General features: G+C 42.0%; 1 protein-coding gene across 1 annotated transcript in view; it reads left to right on the top strand.

Moving 5' to 3' along the window:
* The window catches only part of CCDC60 (coiled-coil domain containing 60), a 28,696-nt gene extending 24,319 nt beyond the window's left edge, over window positions 1–4,377 (top strand). Inside the window, exons 8-9 of the mRNA XM_008576878.1 lie at window positions 1,883–2,072; window positions 4,027–4,377. Coding sequence (XP_008575100.1) covers window positions 1,883–2,072; window positions 4,027–4,128 — 292 coding nt within the window. The 3' untranslated portion in view covers window positions 4,129–4,377. The remainder of the gene's footprint in view (window positions 1–1,882; window positions 2,073–4,026) is intronic.
* The last annotated feature ends 19,640 nt before the right edge of the window (window positions 4,378–24,017 follow it).

Here is a 24,017-nt window from a genome sequence, read left to right as displayed (position 1 = left end):
GCCCCTGTGGGAGAGGCAGAGGAGGCACACCAACCCCCAACTTTCTACAGATTCTTAAGCCTATGGGGCCACCACTGTATTTCCCAAATAATTTAACCCCTTGAGGATACAAAACCAGGCAGGCATATCCTGGGAACCTTTGTCCCCTGGCACAGAGATGAGAATAAGTAACAGCAAAAAGCAACATGAATTGAGTGATTATGGGTGGCAGATACTACCCTAAGCAATTTTCATAAACTATCTATTCTATTCCCCTCAAAAATCCCAAAAGTACATATTAGCCCCCATTTTACAAACAAGGAAACTGAGACTCAGAGAGGTAAATTCACTTGTCCAAGGTCACAATGCGAGTGGGTGGTGAATTTAGGATGTAAACCCCTGTCTGACCCCCATCCCTATGCTCATTTACAATATAGAGTTGGTGTCTGGGGAACTGTGATGTCACAAACCCCATCCTGGCAGGGTGAATAAATTGAGATCTAAGAGTTAGATGAGAAAGTCTAAAACTACTCAGAAACCCTTCCTTGACTTAATAAGGTGGAACAACTTACGAGCAGGTCCTGGGGTCTCAGCAGAGCTGTGGGACCTTCTATGCTCCCTCGCACTCCCGGAGCACCACTTTCTCAAGCAATATGTGGCTCTGGAGATACACGAGGCTCTCAAGAGGGGTCCTCATGGAAGGGGGAAGGGGTGTTCTGCAAACCCTCTCCCCTCTTTGCGGGGAGGGAGAAAGGAAGCTATAAACTAACTCACATGAAGTTATTACAATGGGAAACTAATGCTGGTTCTCACACAGTGGGATTCATCCATCTCTAGTGGTGGAACTTCTGGCATCCTCACTGGGGAAGCAGTTGCCATCCATAGTACCATGAAAATCAAGTCAGACAAACCACAGCCCAGAAAGAACAATGCTGAGTTGTGGCTCCTCTTTCATCCAGTTATTCATTCAGTCTTTCAAGTAATAGTTATTGAGCACCTACTATGAGTTAGGCAGAGTTCTAGCACTTTGAATACTGAATAACTTAGACAAGGTTCCTGTCCTCATGGAGAGTTTATGGTAAACAGGGAGAAATGAATAAATATATAAATATAGATATCATAAATATAAAATGGTATGAGTAGCCCAAAAGGATGGATGATCAATTTCTTCTTCAAAATTTTCCACAATGGGCATATATACAGCGGGGGGGGAGGGGGGTACTTTTTTTAAAGAGATTTTACTTCCTTCCTTAAGCCTTGATCATACCTGAATCATCACCTTAGGTTAGAACTAAGATAGGTTAGACCAAGGTAGGTTAGAACCTACCTGTTTCCACCATTTCAAGGATGGATTCCCAAAGTACCCTTGCCCTCTCTCATAACACTGAAATATACAAAGCTATGGCCCGAGCTTATATGTTATCAGGAAGATGAAAAATACACACACACACACACACACACACACACACACACACAATCTTGTGTGTGAGAGCCTCCTAAATCCTAGAAGATATTTCATGACTGTGTTCATGTCCACCGTGGCCTGATTAACTTTCAGAAGAGAAACTTCAGAATCCCAATGTCCCTTCCTTCCTTCTAGCTTTTCCCATTGTCCACTTAATAGGAAAATTATAGATGCATTTCTTGAAAGTGTGCCCTTAATTTGTTTTTTAATAAGATGTAAGCATGCCCCAGGTTTTACTATTCCTAAAAGTAAAGACTTACCTGATCTGTGGGCCCTTAACAACTTAGGATGGAGGAAAGGTCCCCCAGATAAAGACCCATTCATGCTGCCCTGGAGACATCACATGAGTGGTAGAAAGAGAGCAGAGATGAAAACCTGAGGAGCCCAAACCCAGACCCCAGCAGCTTCCTAACTGGCCCTCTCCTCTTCAAATTGAAGGTACTTTGATCTGCTGTCCAAACTCCCCGAGGATCTGAAGAACTTCCGCCCCACCAAAAAGATCCTGGCAAAACTGCAGAAGTTTGGGGAAAACCTGGACCTGAGGATCCGGCCCCACGTCCTCCTGAAGGTACTACACGATCTGAGGACCTGGGAACTGTGCTCCCCTGACATCGCTGTGGCTATTGAGGTAACCGTCATTTGTCCCCCATCATGCCTCAGGTGTTCACATTCAATCACCTCTCAACATTCAGTCATTGTTTAAATGCTGGGGGGTGCAGTGATAAAAAAAAACCACAAAGGCCCCTGCCTTCATGGAGCTCATGAAGAGGGATTGTCACATGACCTTGGTAGTTGGACTCCAACTCCAAGGGACATTGTACTCTATGTAATTGAAGGCCCCTGGAAACTCAGAGGCTTTGGGGAGACATAAATAAATGCACGACCGTAACATGGAGCACTCTAAATCTTGCTACTAAAAGTGTGTCCATGGACTAACAGCATAGACCTGACCTGGGTGCTTGTTACGTATGCAGAATCTCAGGTTCCAACTGATATCTGCCAACTCAGATTTACATTTTAACAGGGTCCCAGGTGTTTTGTATTCACAATAAAGTTTGAGGAGAACTGGTTTTAAGTAAATAAGAGAGGACCCACCCTAACTAGAGCAACGGGGGGAAGTGGCTTTTAAGCTGAGACCTGAATGATAAGAAAAAAACACCATGAAAAGAGGGGGAAAGAGAAAGGAAGAGGGGACAGCATGTGCAAAGACCCCCGAACAGGACACAACTTGACTTGTTGAAGGAAAGGAACTGATTGGCAGTCAACAAGCATGAAGGGAAGTGAGCAAGGAGGCACATAGTTCCAAGGGGGTGGCAGAGGTCAACCTGTGCAGACCTTTGAAGGTCAGGGTAAAGATTTAGGGCTTTATCTCGAGGGTGCTGGGGAGCCACTGAGCAGTTTTCAGTAGTAGTTCACCACCACCACCAGAAGTTCCCAGTGCTCTGCTCCCTTAGGGCATCAAAAGGCATCCCCACTAAGGACTCCACAGTAACATGTCAACAGACGCCAATGGAGTCACTTCCTTAATTTGATCAAATGGCATAGGTGCACTTTAACGGGGCCTTGAATGCCTCATGAAAAAAAGAGTAACTGGAATGGTGGAATCCTCAGGCTGAGAGAGGTTGTGGGGCTCTTGGTGTCATGCCAGGTTGGCCCTTCCACAGGATGACCTGGGAGTGTGTATATGAAATCAAGGTCAGGAGTGGGAGGAAGGGGACGACCCAGCAGACAGATCTGGATGTCCGGACTCTACTCCCCACACCCTGTGAGGTTCTTTCAGGAAAGACTCTAGCAAGCTAGTCTAAAACTAACTCTAGGGCAACTGTCCACCTCCTATTCACCAGTTATGGGGTTTAATTTCTACTTGCCAGTTATGGGGTCCCTGAATAGCTAAGAAGAGGGGGCTCTGGAGGCTCCCCTTTTCTTCATGGTGAGTTCTCAGACCTGGCTAATAAAACTTTGCATGTTCCTTTCTCAGTGAGAACATCACAGAACTTCTGATAATCTAGATGGTGGAGAGGGGTCTCTTAATCTGGAGTCCACATGAAACTCTGTGTTTTGTGTGTATTAAACCCTTTCCTGGAAAGCAAGCCCATAGCTGTCATCCATTCTCAAAGGAGTCTATGAAACAAAAAGACAAAAAAAAAAGGACAAATGACTTTTTAACTACCCTAACCCGATCATTATACCACATATACATGTACCAAAACATTAGATTGTACTCCCTAAGTATGTACAATTACAATACATCAATTAATTTTTTTAAAAGATATTAAGGAGTAGAAAAGAAAGAAAACTGCAGACAGCCAGGTTTTCCTTCCCTCCCCAAATTTCCTTGGGTTAATACCAACAAGAGGGTACTTAAAATTAGCCTGCTGCACCAGGAAACTGGAGAGGGGCCCTTTTCCCAAAAGGACCACCCAAGCCTGCTGCTACAAGCATCATGAATGCCTGAATGGTTGGAGGCATCCTGAGGCCACCAGTCTCAATCACAGATCTTCCAGGATCTTGAGGGGAGAGAGAGAGGGTAGAGCCTAGCTTTCAGACCAAATTCTGAGATTGCCACTATATTTTCCCCATAGTTTGTGCGAGAACACATCATCCATATGCCTCAAGAGGATTACATCAACTGGCTGCAGAACCGGATCAACATCCCCATTTGGCCCTCCAGCGCCCTGACGTAGTCTGTGCCTGGGTCGACCAGCTGTCCCCTTAGAGGAGGGCTAGCCAACTGTGTTCCTGTGTCAGATCTGTGTTCCTGTTTCCTGCCTACTCCCATGGACACTCATTATGATACAATAGGGTCATCAGGAGGCTGCCTTCTGACAACCTTCTAGAGGGAGACTGAGTCCCCCCTCAATTTCACACCCCAGCCCCAACCTCCCAGTCTCTGTTGTTCATTGCTCCAGCCTGACTCTACCTACTTCCTCTCCAGATTCCTTCACCCTGTTCCTCTTCCTTAAATTCAAGATAATAAAATTGAGCTGAATGTTTATGTCTGGCTGGGAAAAAGTTGAAGCTGTGGAATTTGGGTGTAGTATTCAGATCCTAATAATAACAACAGTTAGCACTTACTGAGCTTTTGCTATGCAACAGACCAGGTGCTGAGTGCTTTACCTTTATAATATCATTTAAATCTCACAGTAACTTGGTTTAAAAGGTATTGATGTTATCTCCATTTCACACCTTTGGAACTAGAGTGTATTTCTCAAAATTATATATACTGCTTTGGATGGATGGTTGGATGGATGGATGGGGCATTCCCCAACATGGCAATGGTGTGCAAGAAAATCTCAGCCTTCAGAGTCCTTGTATATTTTCTGGTGGTCTTGGTTGCAGAAGGAAGCTTATCTTCCTGTCATCTCAAAATGTGTGTGGGCTCGTTACATTTTCGCTTCTTTTCTCATCATGATCTTTATGCTCACCTACATTCTCACCAAGTTATAGAAACTACAGGCATTTTAACTCTCTCAGTGACGGCCAAGCTAAATGAATAATCGAACAATTGGACTTGATTTGCCATTATGCCAAGATTATCAGAGCATTCATGTAAGCTGGGCTTCAACATCTCTCCATGACAACCCAAAAGTGGGGAGGAGAGTTGAGTTGGAACTACTTTTCAGTGTAAGCAACATCTCACTCATCCATTCACCTATTCAGTCATTCATTCATTAAATGAATATTTATCAAGAGCCCCATATGCACCAACCATGTTCTGAATGCTGAGGATACAGCAATGAACAAGGCAGATAAGTTCTCTGCTCTTGTGGAGTTTATATGGAGACAGACAAGTCAACAAAATGTGATGGACAGGCAGAGGGATTACATAATATCACACGTCCCTCCATGTAGATACTCTATGTTTAACATGATACCTTCAGAAGCTATTTGCGGTGTAAAGGTGAGATACAGTCTGCAAGGAGACTGCAAAATTGAGAAACCCTAAACATTGCTGTATTAAATAGGAATTTGAGTGAGAGAGAACAAAGAAGAAAGGAAGAGGGCCAAAAAGAGGAAAAGGAGGAGGAGTTGGGGAAGGAGGAAGCGGAAAAGAGGGCAGAGTAACATCAGAGTGGGAAGGAATCTTGGAAGAAAACCAACCAGGGAAAAGTTCCCGGGGCAGGGCTTGCTGAAGGATCTCGAAGAACTACGAAGAGAACCAGCCCCTCGACTCCATCCCCTTGGACCTTCAGTAATTTCTGCTACACACCTAAGTATCCTCTGTGGGTGAGTTTTGAGGAAATAAAGAAAAAAGGGGCTGCGTTCTACATCTGGGTCTGCTTGGGGGCAAAGAAAGGGCTCAAAGGACTCAGAATCTGAATACAACAAAGAGTTAAGTAGGATCAGAAAGTCACAGCTCCCTAGATTTACAGAAATCTTAAATGGGCATTTGGCTTCCCACTAGACCTGAGATGGGGACTCAGCCAAATTGATGTAGATCTCAAATGTCAGGTGACCATCACAGCTGACATTTAACTACACTAGAGAATCAGGGCAATGGTGCCAAATTAAAGCAAGCACAAGAAGATCCCAGGGGACATGGGGGAGGAGAAAGCTAACTCATACTTGAGATGTCAGGAAAGAATTTCGAGAGGGGATGATAATACCTGCAAGGTGAATAGGAGTTAGCCAGGGAGAGAAGGGTAGGCAGGTAAGGAAGAAGGAAAGAATGGTCCAGGTACGGGAATAGCATGTACAAAGGCCTAGAGGCAAAAAGAAGCTTCATTTGTCATTTGGGTAATTAAACATAAATCCATCTGAACTATAATTTAGATTGGAAGTACAGGACAGAGAAAGACAGGAGGGATGTTGGAGTGAAAGGCAGAAGCCAAATTTTTAGATGCCTTATAGGCCATGTTATAAAGTTTAGACTTCATCTTATTGGCAATAGGGAGCCATGGAAGGATTTTGAGCAGGGGAATAATCAGATTTGCTTTCAGGGAAAAAAAAAAGGCTACTATGTGAATGCAAGGCAGGGAGCAGGGAGCTCAGATGAGGCTGTGGCACGATTGTGGGGAAATTAGGGCCAGGGTGATGAGGAGAAGGTACATATTGAAAGGATATTTAAAATGCAGAATCAACAAACTTGGTGTGCTAATTGAGTGGGAGATGCCTGAACGCAGGAGAGAGGGCTGCACTAGGGATTGGAACATGACACTCACTGTTACAAGACAAGGAGATCACAAAAGTTGTTTCATTTTTGTAATCATGCCCAAGAAATAACTCCGATAATTAAGCTTCCAGGCATTGTATTAACATGCATTTGCACTGCATTCCATACTTTTTTAGAATGCCTTCTCCAGTATTATCTTATTCAATACTCACAGCATCCCTCTGGGGTGGGCATTATTATAATTCCCATTTTGCAAATAAGGATATCAAGACTTAAAGTTGCTTGCTGACAGTCACCCAGCAGGTAAGTGGCAAAGCCACGTCTAGAACAAGGTCTGTCTGCCCAAGCAGGGAAGATGCTAAAATCACAAGACACTCTGCCCTCCCGCTTGGTACTTTCTGAACCTATTTCTCAGAGCTCTATCTCCATCTAGTGGTTTCTATTAGTATTACTCTCCCACCATGGCTTTCCACAAAACATAACCTTCCTGCCGAAAGGGAAGACAAGTTTTCACAGCAGTAATAAGACCTGCTCTGCTTTGACAAGGAGTATTTACTCAAACAAGGAAAGATCTCTTTTTTAAAATTTTCTAGTTCCTTTTTAATGATGATTTTCTCAGTGTATCTGCCTCTACATTTACAATAAATTATTTGGTATCATCCATGTTTGGCACATCATCACGTGCCTTAAGGGAAAGCCTGTGTCTGCAGTATTAGTAATTTAGTGTTGTGATTCCACTGAGGGTTGCGATCCGTTGCCGGACACGGAAAAAAGACAAAATAAATAAATAAATAAAATAAAATAAAATAAAATTTTCTAGTTCCTTTTTAATGATGATTTTCTCAGTGTATCTGCCTCTACATTTACAATAAATTCTTTGACGCTTTGACAAGGAGTATTTACTCAAACAAGGAAAGATCTCTTTTTTAAAATTTTCTAGTTCCTTTTTAATGATGATTTTCTCAGTGTATCTGCCTCTACATTTACAATAAATTATTTGGTATCATCCATGTTTGGCACATCATCACGTGCCTTAAGGGAAAGCCTGTGTCTGCAGTATTAGTAATTTAGTGTTGTGATTCCCTGTGTAGCTGCCTTAGCCTCCATCAGTCTTGACGTCTGGAGAATTTAGACTGTCTTGACCCAGAAGAGAAAATGAGCTCCAAAACCAATTATAATTAAATTTCCATGAAAAGGAACAACTTCAGAAGTCAGTTATTTAGTATTTGACACTCAAAATCAGAACCTAAATTGGGGACCAGGGGGACACAACACATCACCTCCCAGCTCCCAAGCTCAAAGAAGAGGCACAGGGAGAAATATTTTTGCTGTGAGCCACTTCATCAGAATCTTTATTGAGCACCTGCTGTGTGCCAAGCCTACTCCAGGGCCTTAGGATTCACTGTCCTGCTGCTCTGACCAAGCCATCAAAGTGGCTTATCATGGGAATTTTTTAAATGATATGTGCTTAAAAAAGATTTTTCTGTAAAAGTCCAGAGAGTAAATATTTGTCCCATGTTCTGCTTATATATGTAGTGCTTTATAAATGGAAAAACCATTCTTGGGTTGAAGGTCATACAGAAACAGACCACAGGTCAGATTTGGGCCATGAGTCATAGTTGCTGACTGCTGGTAGAGGGTAAACTTAAGGATGGAGAGGAATTTTCTAGTCTTTTTCCCAAAAACTGATGCAGGAAGGGATGGTAAAAATAACACAGTAAATTTGTAGACAAAGGAATTCTTTTTTTGGGAGGGGGGAAGGAATGTATGTATAGGGTAAAAATCTGAGCAGTGCAAAAGAACGTAAACTAAATAGTAAATTTACCTATTACTATTAGACGCCAACTCACAGACCCCACTTGCAGTTAGAAAGGCAGTCACACTGTTCCTAATAGCTTGTGTATCTTTCCAAGGACTTTCTGTGCATGTACAAGCCAAAAAAAGTTAATTAACTAATTACAATGAAGCATTTATTGTGTGCTTACTGTATGCCAGGGATTGTTCCAAGTGCCTTGTGTATTAATCTTAGTTTACCCTCACAACAGCTTTAGGAGGTAGGTATTACTCTGGTCTCATTTTACAGTGGAGGAAACTGGGGTGCAGAAAAGTTGAGAAGCCTGCTCAAGGCTACATAATTTGGGTAGGTATCCTGTTTTCTTTTTAACAGACATAGTGAGCCTAGTACACAAACTTCTGCATTAATTTGTTAGGTCAGTTTCTATCTTCCTACTTCATATAAAGGAGGAAAGTGGTTGAAGTTTCATACCAGTGAATTGAAACCAACAGCCAGACTGTCATCATTATTTCTCTTCATGGATCTAAGGTCAGGGAGAACCTGGACCAAAAGCTACAACCAATTGTAAAGAATGATATTAGAATTAAAGCCAATACTAATGTTTAAAAAACTCCCACATCGCTTTCCTCTTTACCCAACACTGCTCACTTAAATCCCTGATCCTCACCTGCATGGCTGAGATTGAATGTCCTGCCTTGTTTGGAGATAGCCAGGTAAAGCCATATGCAAATAATGTAAAGTAAGAATTTAATAAATGTGAAAATTTTCTGAGTGCCCTATGCCAGGTGCTATATCATTAATTCTATGCATTTGATGGTTGAATCTTTGTAAGCACCCTGTGAGGCTAGCATTATTGTGTTTATTTCCACTTTACAGAGGACAAAAAATTGAAGCTAAACAAGGTGAGGTGCTTGCCCAAGTCACATGCCTTCAAGCAATGAACCAGAGTCCAAATCCTGGTCATCTCGAGATTTTGCCATATATTTTTTAACTACATTACACTGCCTCTCTAATTATTTAGGGGCTTTTGTTTGGGAATTCAAATTGGTCATCTTTTGGTGCGGATGAGCCAGAACTTTAGTAAGACTAAAATTTAAAAACTATTTACATCTTTCAAAAGACATTCACATCTATTATCACTACGTCATCTTCAATGCAATCCTCTGAGATGTACAAAGTAGATCTCACCCTCATTTTGAAGACATGAAACACTCAGTAACTTGAGCCTTGGGCCTGGTTCTCTAATTCTCAAGGTTTCTCTGCAACACTAGCCTGGGAGACTGAACACAGGAACTATATTAGAGCACCCTGTGGTGACAAAGTCCTTTTAGTTCTAGTCTCAAAATATCTCCCCAATTTTTTTGTTGTTTATCTGTTTCTCCAACTAGACTTAGGCTCCATGAAGGCAAGAACTGCATCTGCTTTATTCATCAGTGTATTTCCAGCACCTATCATAGGCTTCTGGCATTAATTGAATGGATGGATGATTGAATGAATGGATGGTTGGATAGATGGATGGATGGATGGTTGGATGGATGGATGGATGGATGGATGGATGGATGGATGGATGGATGAATAGTTGAGTAGATGGATGGATAGACGGATGATGACTGAGAAAAACCAGGAGGAGCCATCATTATTACAGTTAGCCTCATCAGGGTTCCTCAGTTCCCCACTGCCTTCTTGGAAATAGAAATGTCCATAAAGCCTCAATGTATGTGAGCTTGACCATCCTGGCAAAGCTGGGACTGATGGTACAAAGAGTAAGCTCGCAGCTTACCATTCTAAAGCAGTGCCAGCACAAGCAGTTTCCCCAAATACCCACCAGATTGGTGAGAACAGAGCTGAGGCATTCCTTTTACCTCAGGCTTTTAGAAATAAAAAACCTACTTTCAGAGCTTGGGGTGAGTTTTCTATTAAACATCACAAAGTTAGGCTCTCCCATCACTTGTCTTGAGCCAACAAATACCCCAGCCCCTTTCCATGTTCCAGTGAAACTTCTCCGCCACTTGCCCTTTGTGAATACATCCATTACTGTTGGTGCTACCCAGCCGCCATTTGCCATTCTTCCTCTGCTAGGAATCCTTTACGTGTCTTCTTCTCCCCATGCAAAAAAGGGTAAATCCTAACTGGTCTAAATCCATATTGGTAATTTTATTCCATTTGTCACAATTGATTTATAAATGGTCATGTGATCCCAGGTTTGCAAGAGGATGCTTCTGAGAAAGGTTTCTTTCTTCTTAAGGGCATACACAGGGGAAAACTTCTTCCCCTGGAGCTTATCACATCTGCCCTGAATTGTGCAGGCATTTTGCTGTCAATAGTGGGCAGATCCAAGAAAAACACCTTGGTTGGGACTTTTTGTAATATGAGATGATACAACCTCTTACTGTCCAAGGCTATACAAACCCATAATAGTAGCATTCTTACTCTTCTCCCTTAACCAACATCTGCTCTTATGTAGCCATTTCAACATCGACTCCTTGTGCAAATCTTAGAGAAAGCCTTTGATTCTTTTAACCAATATGTCATTGCTCCAAAGAGAATTCAGGTTTGTTATTTTAGAACTCCTCAAAAAGGCAGCAGGGTACCTTGCAAATGTGAAATTAACTCTGCCAAAACCCTTCCAAAGATGTGAAACTATGTAGTCACTAAGGAGTTGAGGATAGGGCAGAGGATAGCACAGTACAAAGTCCTTCATGAAGCAGAGACATCTTCATCCCCAAAATCTCAAGAATCTAGAAACAGAGGTCAAAAAGAAAAATTGGGAGATAGCAAGTGGGAAAAGAGAACTAAGGGAAGGTGAATTACAATTTGGTGGGCAGGAGGTGGGCAACTGATGGATTTTCATGAGTGTTTGAGCCAGGTGAGACCTTGTCATCTACCTGAGCTTGAGTATTCATTGATTACCTACCATGTGACAAGCCATGTGAGAGATGTCAGAGATATAAAGATAACCCCTGCCCTCTAGGACTTTGTAGGTGGGTTAAATAGTGATGCTATGGTCTGATGTCAAGAAAGAAGTTTGTGGTGTCAAACCGAGAAGGTTCAGATCCTAGTTGTGCTCTCACTAGCTGCATGACCTGGAGAAGTATCTTCCCTTTTATGTGTCTCATCTGTAAAATGTGGATATCAATTGAGTCAATGAGATAGCCTGTGTAAAGCATCCAGCTCACAGCAACAACTCAATATACATTAGCTATGACAATAACAGTAGTGGTGACAGGGAAAGTGGTACAGATGAAGCACACAGAAAGCCACCTCCCCAATCTGGCAAGTCAAGGAAGGCACATCAGTCAATGTCTTTATCATGAGCAACAGAGTCTGATTCTGGCTAATCTAACCCGGAATCTTAACATTACTGCCTCTGAGAATGCAAAGCCTAGGTCACATGATCACACCCTGGCTGCAAGAAAGGCTGAGAAAGTAAGTACTTGGCTTTTTCAACTTTTATAATAACAGGAATATTAAGCTCATAGACCAAAAGGTTCCCAAGAAAAGGGATTCAGATGCTAGTCACAAAAAAAACCAAGAATGTCCTCTAGAGGAGGCTTCCTGGGATAAGTAACTTCTTAGCTGAGTCAAGACCAGTTCACATCCCACATTTTACCAATAAAGAAACTAAGACCCAGAAACTAAGATTTCCCAAGGCCATAAGTTTTGGGAAGAAGAGAGAACAGGGCTACGAATAGGGAACAGTAGTGTTCAAGAGGAGACCCTAGAGGAGGCCTCTGATGAGGCTCTGGGGGAAGAGTCTGGAAGCCTCAGCCAGAGTTGGTGTTGAGTCTAGAAATGGTGGCAGCAGAGAAGAAAGTGAAGAGAGGACAGTGGTTAATCTCCAAGCCTGGGAAGAAGTTGGGATGCAGCATAGAAGAGTGTTGTAAAATAAAGAATTTGTCTGTTTTTTATCCCCAGTTCCAGAGAGGGAGCCTCTAAACCCTTAGAAGTTCCCAAGTGATAGAAGTATCTTTGTTATTCATGGTGGGCCCTTCAGCCCGACCATGCTGATAAAGTAACCCACAATGGGCCCCTGGATAATTTTATGTTGGGGGCTGGTCATGCCAGAAAGATCAACCATGTGATTAGAGGATTGGGGCTTTGAGCCACGTGATATCCATCTGTCCTCCTGTCCTTCAGGGAAAGGAGGAAAGCAGGAGATCAACTTCAATCACATCGCCAATGATTCAATCATATACCTACATAATGAAGCCCTGATAAAAACTCTGAACACCCAAAGTTCGAATGAGCTTCCCTGTTTGGTAATCATACATCATTATGCTGGGAGAGTGACACATCCTGAGGACATGGAAGCTTCACATTGGGATCCTCCCAGACCTCACCGTCTGTAACTCTTAATTTGGGTCATCTTGATTTACACCCTTTACAACTATGCTGTAATCATAGATATCACACTTTCCTGAGTTCTGTGAGTTGTCCTAGTGAATTATGGGACCTGGGGAGCTAGTGGGAATCCTTAAATTGTAGCCAGTTGGTCAGAAGTATAGGTGGCCTGGGGACTCCTGAATTTGTGGCTGTGTCTTAACTGAAGAAATTCTTTTAGGTAGTCACTCTGCCCTTAACCTGTGAGATTTGACCTAACTATGGATACTTAGGATCACAAGGCATTGTGATCCAAGCAAAGGACTATATTGTTCCAACCTTGTAGTTGAGCCTCTGTTAAGGAAAGTCCCCACTCAAAGTCGGAAAGCATGTAGTTTGTTCCTGTCCACTTCTTCTTTCAGTAGCAACCCCTTCCCCCTGACTCTCACTCATTGTGGATTGGGCAGTGAGTGCTTCAACCCTAATGCCAGGTGTGGTCATGGGATCAAGACCTGGCCAGTCCAAGCATTACATTTCCCTTATCAAAGAAAATGGTTCAGGGATGGACACCCAAAGTAAGCCAAAAAAACTCAATCCCTGAACTTCTGTTGGAACCAGAAACTGCTCTCTCTCTCTCTCTCTCTCTCTCTCTCTCTCTCTCTCTCTCTCCTGGAATTGTTGACTTTAAGGATAAAACAAGCCTAGAGCTTCTGGGAGTCACCACACAGAGACACTGCCAACAAAGAATAGAAAACAAAGCTGGGAAATGCAGCAAGAGAAAGATCAAATCTTAGTTACATCATTTGAGCACCTGGATCTAGCCAGACATTTGAACTGTTCAGTTATAAGGGCTAACAAATTCTCTTTTCTGCTTAAGCCAGGTTCAATTTGATTTCCTTCACTTGCGACAACAAAAAATCCTAACTAATGCAACATGAGAGAAAAAAGGGATCTGTGTACAAGCAGAGTCAAATTCTGGGCCTCTCTGAGGAAGGCCCCTTCCTCAAACAGCGCTGGTAAAATGGTAGAGGAAGAAACAATCCTCAGATATATGAGTATCGTGCAGGTAAAGCTAAGAGAAAATTCTGAGTTAAACCCACAGCATCAATCAAGAGAAAAGGGAAAGACTAAGAACACAGATGTTTTATCACTCAGTTTTGCAGCAGGTGTGAAAGTGCCAATTTGGACTTAAAAGAGCATGAAACAATGCAAGGTGGGGACTGTTAGCAGAGCCAACTGTCACATATCCACCACTGGGAAAAGAGGTGCTGGGTAAGTGCATTTCCTAGCTCAGTGGTCTCCAAAGAGGAAGGGGTGCACAAGATGATCCACCGGGGAGCAGAAGAAAATAGTAGAACTTACATTTATAGCTATCTTAGCGAAAGTATTGCTGAAACTAGTAGTTTAAAAGTGGATTAACCCTCACTCAGTCTACACTGAGAATAGAACCATGTGTCTGGCATCAAACAGTCAAGCCAGAAAACCCGAGGGAATATGACAGTTCCATAATATGAATGGGGTGGTGTTCTTATCTTCTCATCATGATTATTATTTCCAATAAACTACAATGCCTCTTCTTTAAATCTCCTATCATATTAGTTCTAGAGCATCGAGTGAGCGTACGAAATCAGTTTTGCTCTCTCTGTACCCCAGAGATACTCTCAGATACTGGAGGATGCATTACCTCTCCTTGCACTAAATGGCCCCGAGCAACTGCTTTTCTTTTTTTTTTTTTTTCCTTTTTGTCTTTTTTTTACTGACCAGTAACGGGATCGCAACCCTCAGTGTCGCGCCCGTACCGGGGACCGGCAACAGGATCGCAACCCTCGGTGTTGCACCCACACCGCGCTCAGCCAGTGAGCGGGAACCGGTCTCCACATGGGATCCGAACCCTCAGCGGGAGCGCCGCCACACTCCCAAGCGGCGCACTCTCCAGTGCGTCACCGTCCAGCCCAGCAACTGCTTTTCTAATTAACCCTTCCTCTCTTTCCTCCTTGGCTCTCCAGCTTATCTCCCTGCAAAATCGAGGTTGCCAAGAGAAGCAATGTACGAAACTTCTTCATTTGGAAAGCTTAACTTTACAAAGAGTTTTTAAAACCCAGCTCTCAGTTTAATGGTCACATTTCCAATGGCTGAGAATACCAGGAAGTCAAAAGGCCAAATTCCCGAATTAAAGATTATGAAACAATGTTCTGCAATGTTCTTTAGTCCCCACTAAAAACAGGCTCTTCTGAGCACATTCTAATTATCTCTCTCGGCTGTGATAACAAAGAGAGTTGAGGCTTTAGGGGATCAAATAAGCAGATAATCCACTCCCAAACCATTTTCACTCGGGGTGACACAGAAAAACCACCATTCAGTTTTGCTGAAACAGCAGCTGGATCTCACTTGTAAGCAGTCCCAATTGGGGAGGGAGGAGATAAAAATTTACAAAAGCAATAAAGTTGACACTCTTTTCTCTTTATACCATAGCTCGTGGAAGGATTCCATTACACATGCAACAACTCTAGGGCATTTGAAACATGGTCTCATTTACAAACATTTTATTTACACTTTATTATTTCATGAATCACTTATTGCATAAAGCAGATCCACTTTCCTCCTCATCTCTTCTTCAACTTAATTATGTTTCCAGAAAACTCACCAGTGAAGAATAGAAGGATAGCTGAGTAAGGCCAGCCAGGAAATGGGCCAAATGGTCACAGATTTAGTCGTCTTCTCTCCTGGGACCTCAGTTTCCCCATCTATAAAATGAGAGAGCTAGATTATGAAGGTCTCAAAGCCACAATTCTACCAAGACCAGGCAAATAATAAAAATGAATGAAGGGGTTTGGGTGTAACATAATGTGCTCTCTATTTGACAGGCATTATGCAAGAAAGGCACTGAGAGCAAGTGAATGAATAAGCCATGGTCTTTGCCCTGGTAAAGCACCTGGCCTTGTGAGGGCAACAACTAATATGATAAAAGCTGTGGCCAGTGTACCACATGAACCTATGGGAGGGTGGGACTAACTCTTCCTAGATGAATCCTAGAACTTTTTAAAGGAAGACATTTGAGTTGGGTCTTGAAAAAGAAGACATTTTCCAGGAGGAGAAGAGGGAAGAGAAGGAAAACAGGAATGGCATTCCATGTAGAGGAAACCGCCTGGGCAGAGGCATGGCAACTTGAATACACTGAAAGAAATATAATAGTGTATATGAGGGGATAGAAAGAAGTTGGTTAGGGCTGGAGTTTCCGTACATGAAGAGATTGTGGGAAGATAGTCTAGAAGGGTAGGTTGGAACCAAATCACAAAGGACCTTGTGGGTTTTATCTTGAGATTAATGGAAAACTAGGGACATGTTTTAAAATGTCAAGAGAACTAGTGATATTTACATTTCAGAAAGTTCACCCTGTCTGCAGGGTGGAGAATGGGTCAGAGCTGCCCCATCCAATATGGTAGCCATTGGCCACATGTGGTTACTGAGTGCCGAAATACGGCCGGTGCAAACTGAGATGTGCTGTGAGTATAAAATATACGCAGGACTTTGAAATTGAGTATGATAAAAAGAACGTAGAAGATCTCATTAATATTGTTTGAAATTGACTATATGTTGAAAGGATAATATTTAGGATAGATTGGGTTAAATAAAATGTACTAAAATTAATTTCTCTTGCTTCCTTTTACTTTCTTAATGTTGCCAGGAGGAAATTTAAAATTATGTGTGTGGCTCACATTATAATTCCATTGGACAGAGCTGAGTTAGAGGGCCTGACACTGGAGGAATCAGACCAATGAGGAGACTTTGAAATGCCCAGGAAAGATCATGAGGGGATGGGAGTGTAAACCAGGCAGTGGGATGAAGACAGAGAACAAGAGGAGATGTGCAGGCTTTTGTTGTAGGATATAGTAATTAAGAGAATGGACTCCGGGACCAGACAGCCTGGTTCAAAACCTGATTCTGACATTTACCAGCTGTGGGACCTTGAGCAAGTCACTTAACCTCTCTGTTGACCCTGAGGTTCCTCATCTGTACAATATGGGTAGTAACAGCACCTGCTTCACAGACTTGCTATAAGGATTAATCAGTTCATTTGCTGATTCTCACACTTAACTGCATATTTGAATCACCTGGAGAGCTTTTAAAATTCAGTTCCCAAAGATTCTGATTTCACTGGTGCAGGGTGTGGCCTCAGCGTTAGGACTGTCTTAAATTACCCAGGTGATTCTAATGTGCAGCAAAGATTGTAAGCCATTGAGTTAGTATATACAGCATGCTTAAAATAGTGCCTGGCACAGTGTAATCATGATTTAAATGTTTGCTGTTATACTTTTAACATCTTGAATGATTCATAATATATTTGAAATGCACAATTGAGAGCCTACTATGTGCCACTAAATGCCATTGCATTGGGACAGAGCATGTTCCAAATTAATTCACACAGCTCACAATGAATGTTTCAACATGTCTTCCCTGGTGAGTAAAGGTAGGCCAACTGGAGATCAAGTTCAGATCTGGCAGCTCATTCAGCAGTTCCAACTTTTTGAAGCTTCAGTTGATGAAATAATACAACCCATTTCCCAAAACACTTAACTCCAACAACAAAAGGTTTTAGTGTTTGGCAACACACAAGCAGAACACAATTAAGTCTTGGAGCTGTGCACTGTGTGTCTACCAGCTGGAGCCAAATGCGAATGCAGTGAGGTGAGGATCCTTTTGGAGTATGGAACAATCCCATCTGTGTCTCAGGCCCTCACAGTGGAGATCCTCAATGAGAACTGGCTTAAAACGTTGAGAGACTTTCAGAATTAGGATTGTCATCCATGAAGGAGGCATGTCTGTGTCTAACACCGACATAAAGAAAAAAGGTACTAAAGTTATGAGAAATATGCCTTCTCTCTTGGACAGAACTAAAAGAATCAAAGCCATCTCCTTTCTTATTCGATAGACTTATGTTCTCACCCACTTTGTCTCCAGGCATTATGGATGTTGAATCAAATAGTAATCATTGTGAACATTTATCATGCACTTGTTATGTACCAGGCACCATCATAAGCACTTTATGTGCATTACATTTTTTAATAACACTTATGTTATATTCCATTGCTGTTTTTTTATTGTTGTTGTTTTGTTTTGGTTTGGTTTTTTGACCAGTAAGGGGATCGCAGCCCTTGGCTCAGTGTCATCTGCACCACGCTCAGCCACCGGCCATCCCTATATAGGAACCGAACCCGCAGCCTCGGCGCTATCAGCACCGCACTCTCCCGAGTGAGCCACGGGGCTGGCCCGCTGTTGTTGTTTCTAATAGCCATCCTAGTAAGTGTAAAGTCGCATCTCATTGCAGTTTTTATTTGCATTTCTCTAATGACTAAAGATGTTGAGCATCTTTTCACCCACTTATTTAGGCCATCCAGTTTTACTGGTGCACATCCCAACAGTGATAAAGCTCAGGTGTTCAGGTTTTATTGTGTAAGCAATAGGGAGCCAATGATAGTTTGAAATCAGAAGAGTGACATGATCACAAATATAAAACCTTGGCAGAACAGTGTAACAATGGAAGGAAAGAGACAGACTCCAGAAGCCTTATCTCTTCAATGCCCTGGAAGCAACCTACATGCGATCACAGGGGACTGGTTATGTAAGCAAGGTACAGGCTACATGATAAATTGCTCTGCATCCATAAAAATAATGATACAGATAAATAAATAATGAAACAGAAAGATGTTCATAATATATTCAGTGAAATAAATAAGGTTACAACACAGAATATATATCATGATCCCATTTTTAGACAGATGATGCAGAATTAGATCAGAATGGAAAAAGGACAGATACTGAGGGGGAAAAAGACCTTGAAAACCATACACATGAAAATGTGAATAATGATCATCTTTTGCCAAACTAACTTTCCTCCAAGTTACTCGTATGCTGTATTTTATTTTCATCATTGCCCTTATCACTATCTGAAAATACTTTATTTGGTCATCTGTTCATAAATTTCAGAAAGGAGGAAGTCTATCTGTTCTGTTCTCCCTCTATTCCCAGGACCTAGCACCCAGCCACAGGAGAAGCTCCATTTTTTGATGAAATCTCTTCATGGTTGGACCCAACTTTTTTTCTTCCCTAAATTATTAAATGTATACAATGAACTTATGACTTTCATTGTAAGAAAAAATAGCAAAGAAAAAAAAACATGAACAGGTATTTTTTCACCATGCCACCACCATCATCAACACCTCCACCCGTGCTGCTGGTTCTTTGACCATGGTTGTTGCCCCCAGAAGGACCTCAAACCTGGAGACTAACACCAGACACCACTAGTACAACCCTGAAGTGCTTTTCTCATCCTGTGAACCCACCCAATGCCTCTCTTGCCTTCCTCCAGCTTCCTGGGTATCCACTTCCTCCATCTGTGCCCACTCAGCACAGGATGATGTTATTAACACCATCACACCCCCATTGGACTCAGGATCCCAGAATAACCTGCCACCGGCAGGGCATACACTTGGAAGACTTTTCCAGGAAGAGGAGCTCACCTGTCAATACCCACGCTTGTCCTTTCCTCACTCCTCACCTCCCTTACCCCCAATCCAGGGGACTATGAAGATCATAGTTTGAAACACCAGAGCTGGTAACATTGGAGGAGGATCTCAGGCTATGGGCATAGAAAAGTAAGAGTGAAGCCAAATAGCCCACTCCGAGACTCGTCTTACAATTTTGGACATGAGCACCTGGCTCTTAGGGCTAGCGTATCTGAAGCAGAGACTAACCACCCCCGGGTCTGGGTGTCTATGAGGTCTGAGTCTAACAATAAAGTATAGCAATAAAGTGTAACAAAAAAGTGTAACAATAAAGTCTAACAGTAAAGGTCTAACAATAATGTGACAATGTTTTAGATTATTTAATATTTAGAGTAACTTTTAAAACTATTTTTTTCATTGTACATTTTTATGGGGTACAGTTTGCTGTCTCAATACATGCATATATTGTATAATGATCCAATCGGTATAGTTAGCATATCTATCAACTAAACATATATCATTTCTTTGGTGTTATAGCATTCAAGATCCTCTTCTCTGGCTATCTTGTAATATACAATGTTATTAACTATAGTCACCCTAGAGCACCAGAACTTATTCTTCCTGTCTAACTTTAACTTTGAATATTAACAGTAATTTAGTATGTAATTTATTATATATGATAAATATATTTTATTGTAAGATGTGTTTGATAGAGAAAAGTACATATATTTATATACTACATATATATGCTATATAAAGATTATTATATTTTACCATATACACATATGTACATATATAGAGAGAGAGTATGTATACTTAATCATTTATTCATTTGCACTGTGAAACTGGATCCTGATATTTTGTACCACCTTGTAAGCTCAAAGTGGGGGACAAACACGTATTTTAAAGCCACCAGCATTTTTTCAGCTGCTCCTCAGTTAGAGGTCAAATTCATCACCATGGTTTGAGAAGAGGAGGAAACACTTCTATCTTGTTTGGGGAGAACACCCTTGGAGGCCTTTGAATTAAGCAAAGGGGAATCAAAGTCTTATTCTGAAAAAGTCTTCACTGATGGCAGAAATGCATCTCTCTAAAGAATACTTTTGTGTGCCGAGGCAGAAAGGACTCTCCTCTTTCTGGAACAAGGTGGGAACTGTGGGCCTCCATCCCGGTTGGGGGAGAGATGGTCAAAGGCACCACCAACATGGGAAACAGGCGGACTCTACAGCACAGTGGCGGGAAAGAAAGGTTCACCATTTGGGGTGCCCATGAGTACAACATTGAGCTCTGGAATATGTGAAGTCCAGGATTCAGGGTCCAGGTTTTCATTTTTATGATACATTTTCCTGCTTTCAACTTCAGGCCTCCAGTAAAAGGCTTGGGGCTAAGGCAATGAGAGGTTCCGCCCATGAGTACAACATTGAGCTCTGGAATATGTGAAGTCCAGGATTCAGGGTCCAGGTTTTTGTTTTTATGATACATTTTCCTGCTTTCAACTTCAGGCCTCCAGTAAAAGGCTTGGGGCTAAGGCAATGAGAGGTTCTCAGCAGAGAATTTAGGACCAAAAGTCCAGAGGAATACCCTTAGAACAGATATGGGGGGCATGGATGCATTCCCCAGGGACCCCCAGAAATACCTGCAAGGGCAGCCTGGTACAAGACTGCAATTCTGTCGGATCAACTCAGAACGGAGTTCAAACAACTGTTACACAATCATTAATGGAAGATGACCCATGAAAGATGGAGAAACCCAGGACATCTGGGTTACAATAAACTCAACAGAACTGACAGAGTATCAATTCTGTATTAAGAACTAGAAAGACAATGGTGAACAAGACAGATGTGGTCTTGAACCTCACAAATACAGCAAATACTCAACATGTATATACTGTGGATTCCAATAGATCTGGTCTAGTGAAAGCATTGGCTAACTTTTTCTATAAAGGGCTAGATAATAAATATTTGAGGCTTTGTGGGTCATATGGTCTCTGTTGCAGCTACTCAAGTCTGCCGCTATAGCGTGAAAGCAGTCACAGACAATGCATAAACAAATAGGTATTGCTGTATTCCAGTAAAGCTTTACTTATGGATACTAAAATTTGGATTTTATAAAATTTTCACATCAGAAAATACTGTTTTTTCCAACTACTTAAAAATCCAAAAACTATGATTGTTCACAGATCATATGAAAACAGGTGGCAGACCAAATTTGGACCATGGAGTATAGTTTGGCTTTCTCTGGTTGAAGGTTAAGCCTAAAATAAAAATAATAATTTAAAACAGCATATGGTTTTGAGCACTTGCTAAGTGCCAAGGGCTATTGGAAGTATGCTTTGCTATGATATTATTACACACATAATTTGGCTTTCCAGTGGACTTTCTTGAGTGAGAAAGAAGGGAGGGGCATTGTAGTTAATTTTCCAAGAATTGAGCATAACCGTGGGTGGTATCTCTCTTGTGAACATCATCCATTATGTCTGTCTCTTTGGAAAGAAAGTGTTGAAACAGCTGCCCTAGCCACCTCCTCTCAAATTCACCAAATGCCAAGCAAGAAGGGATCATTGAGTCCAATCTTGCCACTTTATAAAAGAAAAGCTGTCTTAGAGGGAGTTACAGAATATGTGCCCAAACATAGCAGCCATCCTGCCTCCTCTCCTGGATCCATTTACCACCATTTCCTCCTCACCCCCAAAGACCATTCAATTTCTGGTCACAAATTGGCAAAAAGGATCACAGAAAACCAGATGCTTTTGGATCACCAGAGCAAGATTTGGCTAAGAGTGACTCACTGTTGGGGAAAAAAGAAAAGCTGTCTTAGAGGGAGTTACAGAATATGTGCCCAAACATAGCAGCCATCCTGCCACCTCTCCTGGATCCATTTACCACCATTTCCTCCTCACCCCCAAAGACCATTCAATTTCTGGTCACAAATTGGCAAAAAGGATCACAGAAAACCAGGTGCTTTTGGATCACCAGAGCAAGATTTGGCTAAGAGTGACTCACTGTTGGGGAAAAGGCAAATTTAACAGGCATCTGGGCAGGAAGCACTGCCCTGTTTATTGATGAAAAACTGTTTGCCAGAGTAAGAGCTCTTTGGGGACCTTTGAAGATGTCTGGCAAGCCCCAGTCCCAAAGGCTGCTCTGTGTGCTAAGAAAGGACCTGTGGGCCTCTGAAAACTGAGCAGCTAAAAGGTTATCTCCGCAGATGCCTATTAAGGAAACAGCATGAAAAGCTGTCCATCACAGGAGGATGTGACCTTTGCGTGGGAGTGACCTACCATATCTGTCTTTAAGAGATGCCCCTCCTCTAGGAGTAAGTCAAATCGTCCACCCCATTCCTATAACTTCTCCTTGGGAGCAATTTTTATAGCTGTAATTTATTATTTGGGTGTATTTTATACCCACAAGACTCGAGTTCTATACATCTGTTCTGTGCTATACTTGCACAGTGCCAGGAACGTGAAAAAAAGCTTCTTAACCACAAAGAGATACTACCTCACACCCATTCGGATCGCTATAGTTAAAAGAAACAGAAAATAACAAGGATTGGTGAGGATGTGGAGAAGCTGGAACCCTGTGCATCATTGGCGAAAAAGTAAAATGGGGCAGCAACTAAAGAAAACAGTATGATGGTTACTCAAAAAATTAAAAATAGAATGGAAAGTAGTGTCTCAAAGAGATATTTGTACACTCATGTTTATAGCAGCATTATTCACTGTAGTCAAAAGGAGGAAGGAACCCAAATATCCAATGACAGAGGACTGGATAAACAAAATGTGGTATATACATATACAATGGAATACTATTTAGTCTTTAGAAAGGAAAGAAATCCTAACACACACTACAACATGGATGAATCTTAAAGACATTATGCTTAAGTGAGACAAGCCAGTCACCAAAAGACAAATACTGTATCGCTTCATTTAGGTAAGGTATCTAGAGTAGTCAAACTCCTACCAACAGAAAGAATGGCTGTTGCCAGGGGTTGGGGAAAGGGTATATGGGGAGTTGTTTAATGGGTACAAAGTTTCGGTTTTGCAAGATGAAGAAGTTCTGGAAATTTATTGCACAACAATATGAATATCCTTAATGCTACTGAACTGTACACTTAAAAATGGTTAAGATGGTAAATTTTATAATGTCTGTAGTTTACCACAAGTTTTTAAAAATGAGTGGGGGGAAAACTTATTGAATAAATAAAGAACACAGCTGGAGAGACTTTTAGCTGTGCAGAATAAAACCCAATCCAAGCCCACTTAAGCAAAAAAGGAAAATTTATTGGCTCAAATAACAACAACAACAAAAAACCCGAAGTTAAATGCTTCAGACATAGTAAGATCCAGGGGTTCAAATGACACCCTCAGGAATCTGTCTCCATCTCTGAGCCCTGCTTTCCCCCAGTTGTGGGAAAGATGGGCACATGAAGTTGTGGAAGATGGATTTGCAGCTCAGCAATTTCAGTTTCCCTCTGAAATGGACACTTATTGAACACAACTTTAAAATCCTCTCAGGCCCACCTCATACTCCAGCCACTGCTGTCGTGACCAGTTCCATGGAGGCTCTGACCAATTACACACAGTTGCAACTGGACAGTGTCTCACCTCAGCTGCACTGCATGGCTCATACTTGGGGTCTCTCTGATGTCCTGAGGTCTAAGGCTGGGTTTCTCTAACCTCTAGTAGGGTTCTCTGGTAGAACATGCTTCAGAGTCTTCCACCGGCATTACCCACCATTTCCTGTCAGTCATTGGTTGAGGGCTGCTTCCATGGCCCTAACTCCCATTACATCCTGCCTACCCAGTGTGCAAGCTAAGCATGCTCTCCTGAGGGACAGAGAATGCATC

The sequence above is a fragment of the Galeopterus variegatus genome, unplaced genomic scaffold (assembly GCF_000696425.1).
Source record: "Galeopterus variegatus unplaced genomic scaffold, G_variegatus-3.0.2 Scaffold1417, whole genome shotgun sequence".
NCBI lineage: Eukaryota > Metazoa > Chordata > Mammalia > Dermoptera > Cynocephalidae > Galeopterus > Galeopterus variegatus.
The sequence above is the reverse complement of the archived record's forward strand: the minus strand, read 5'-3'. Positions and strand labels throughout refer to the sequence as shown.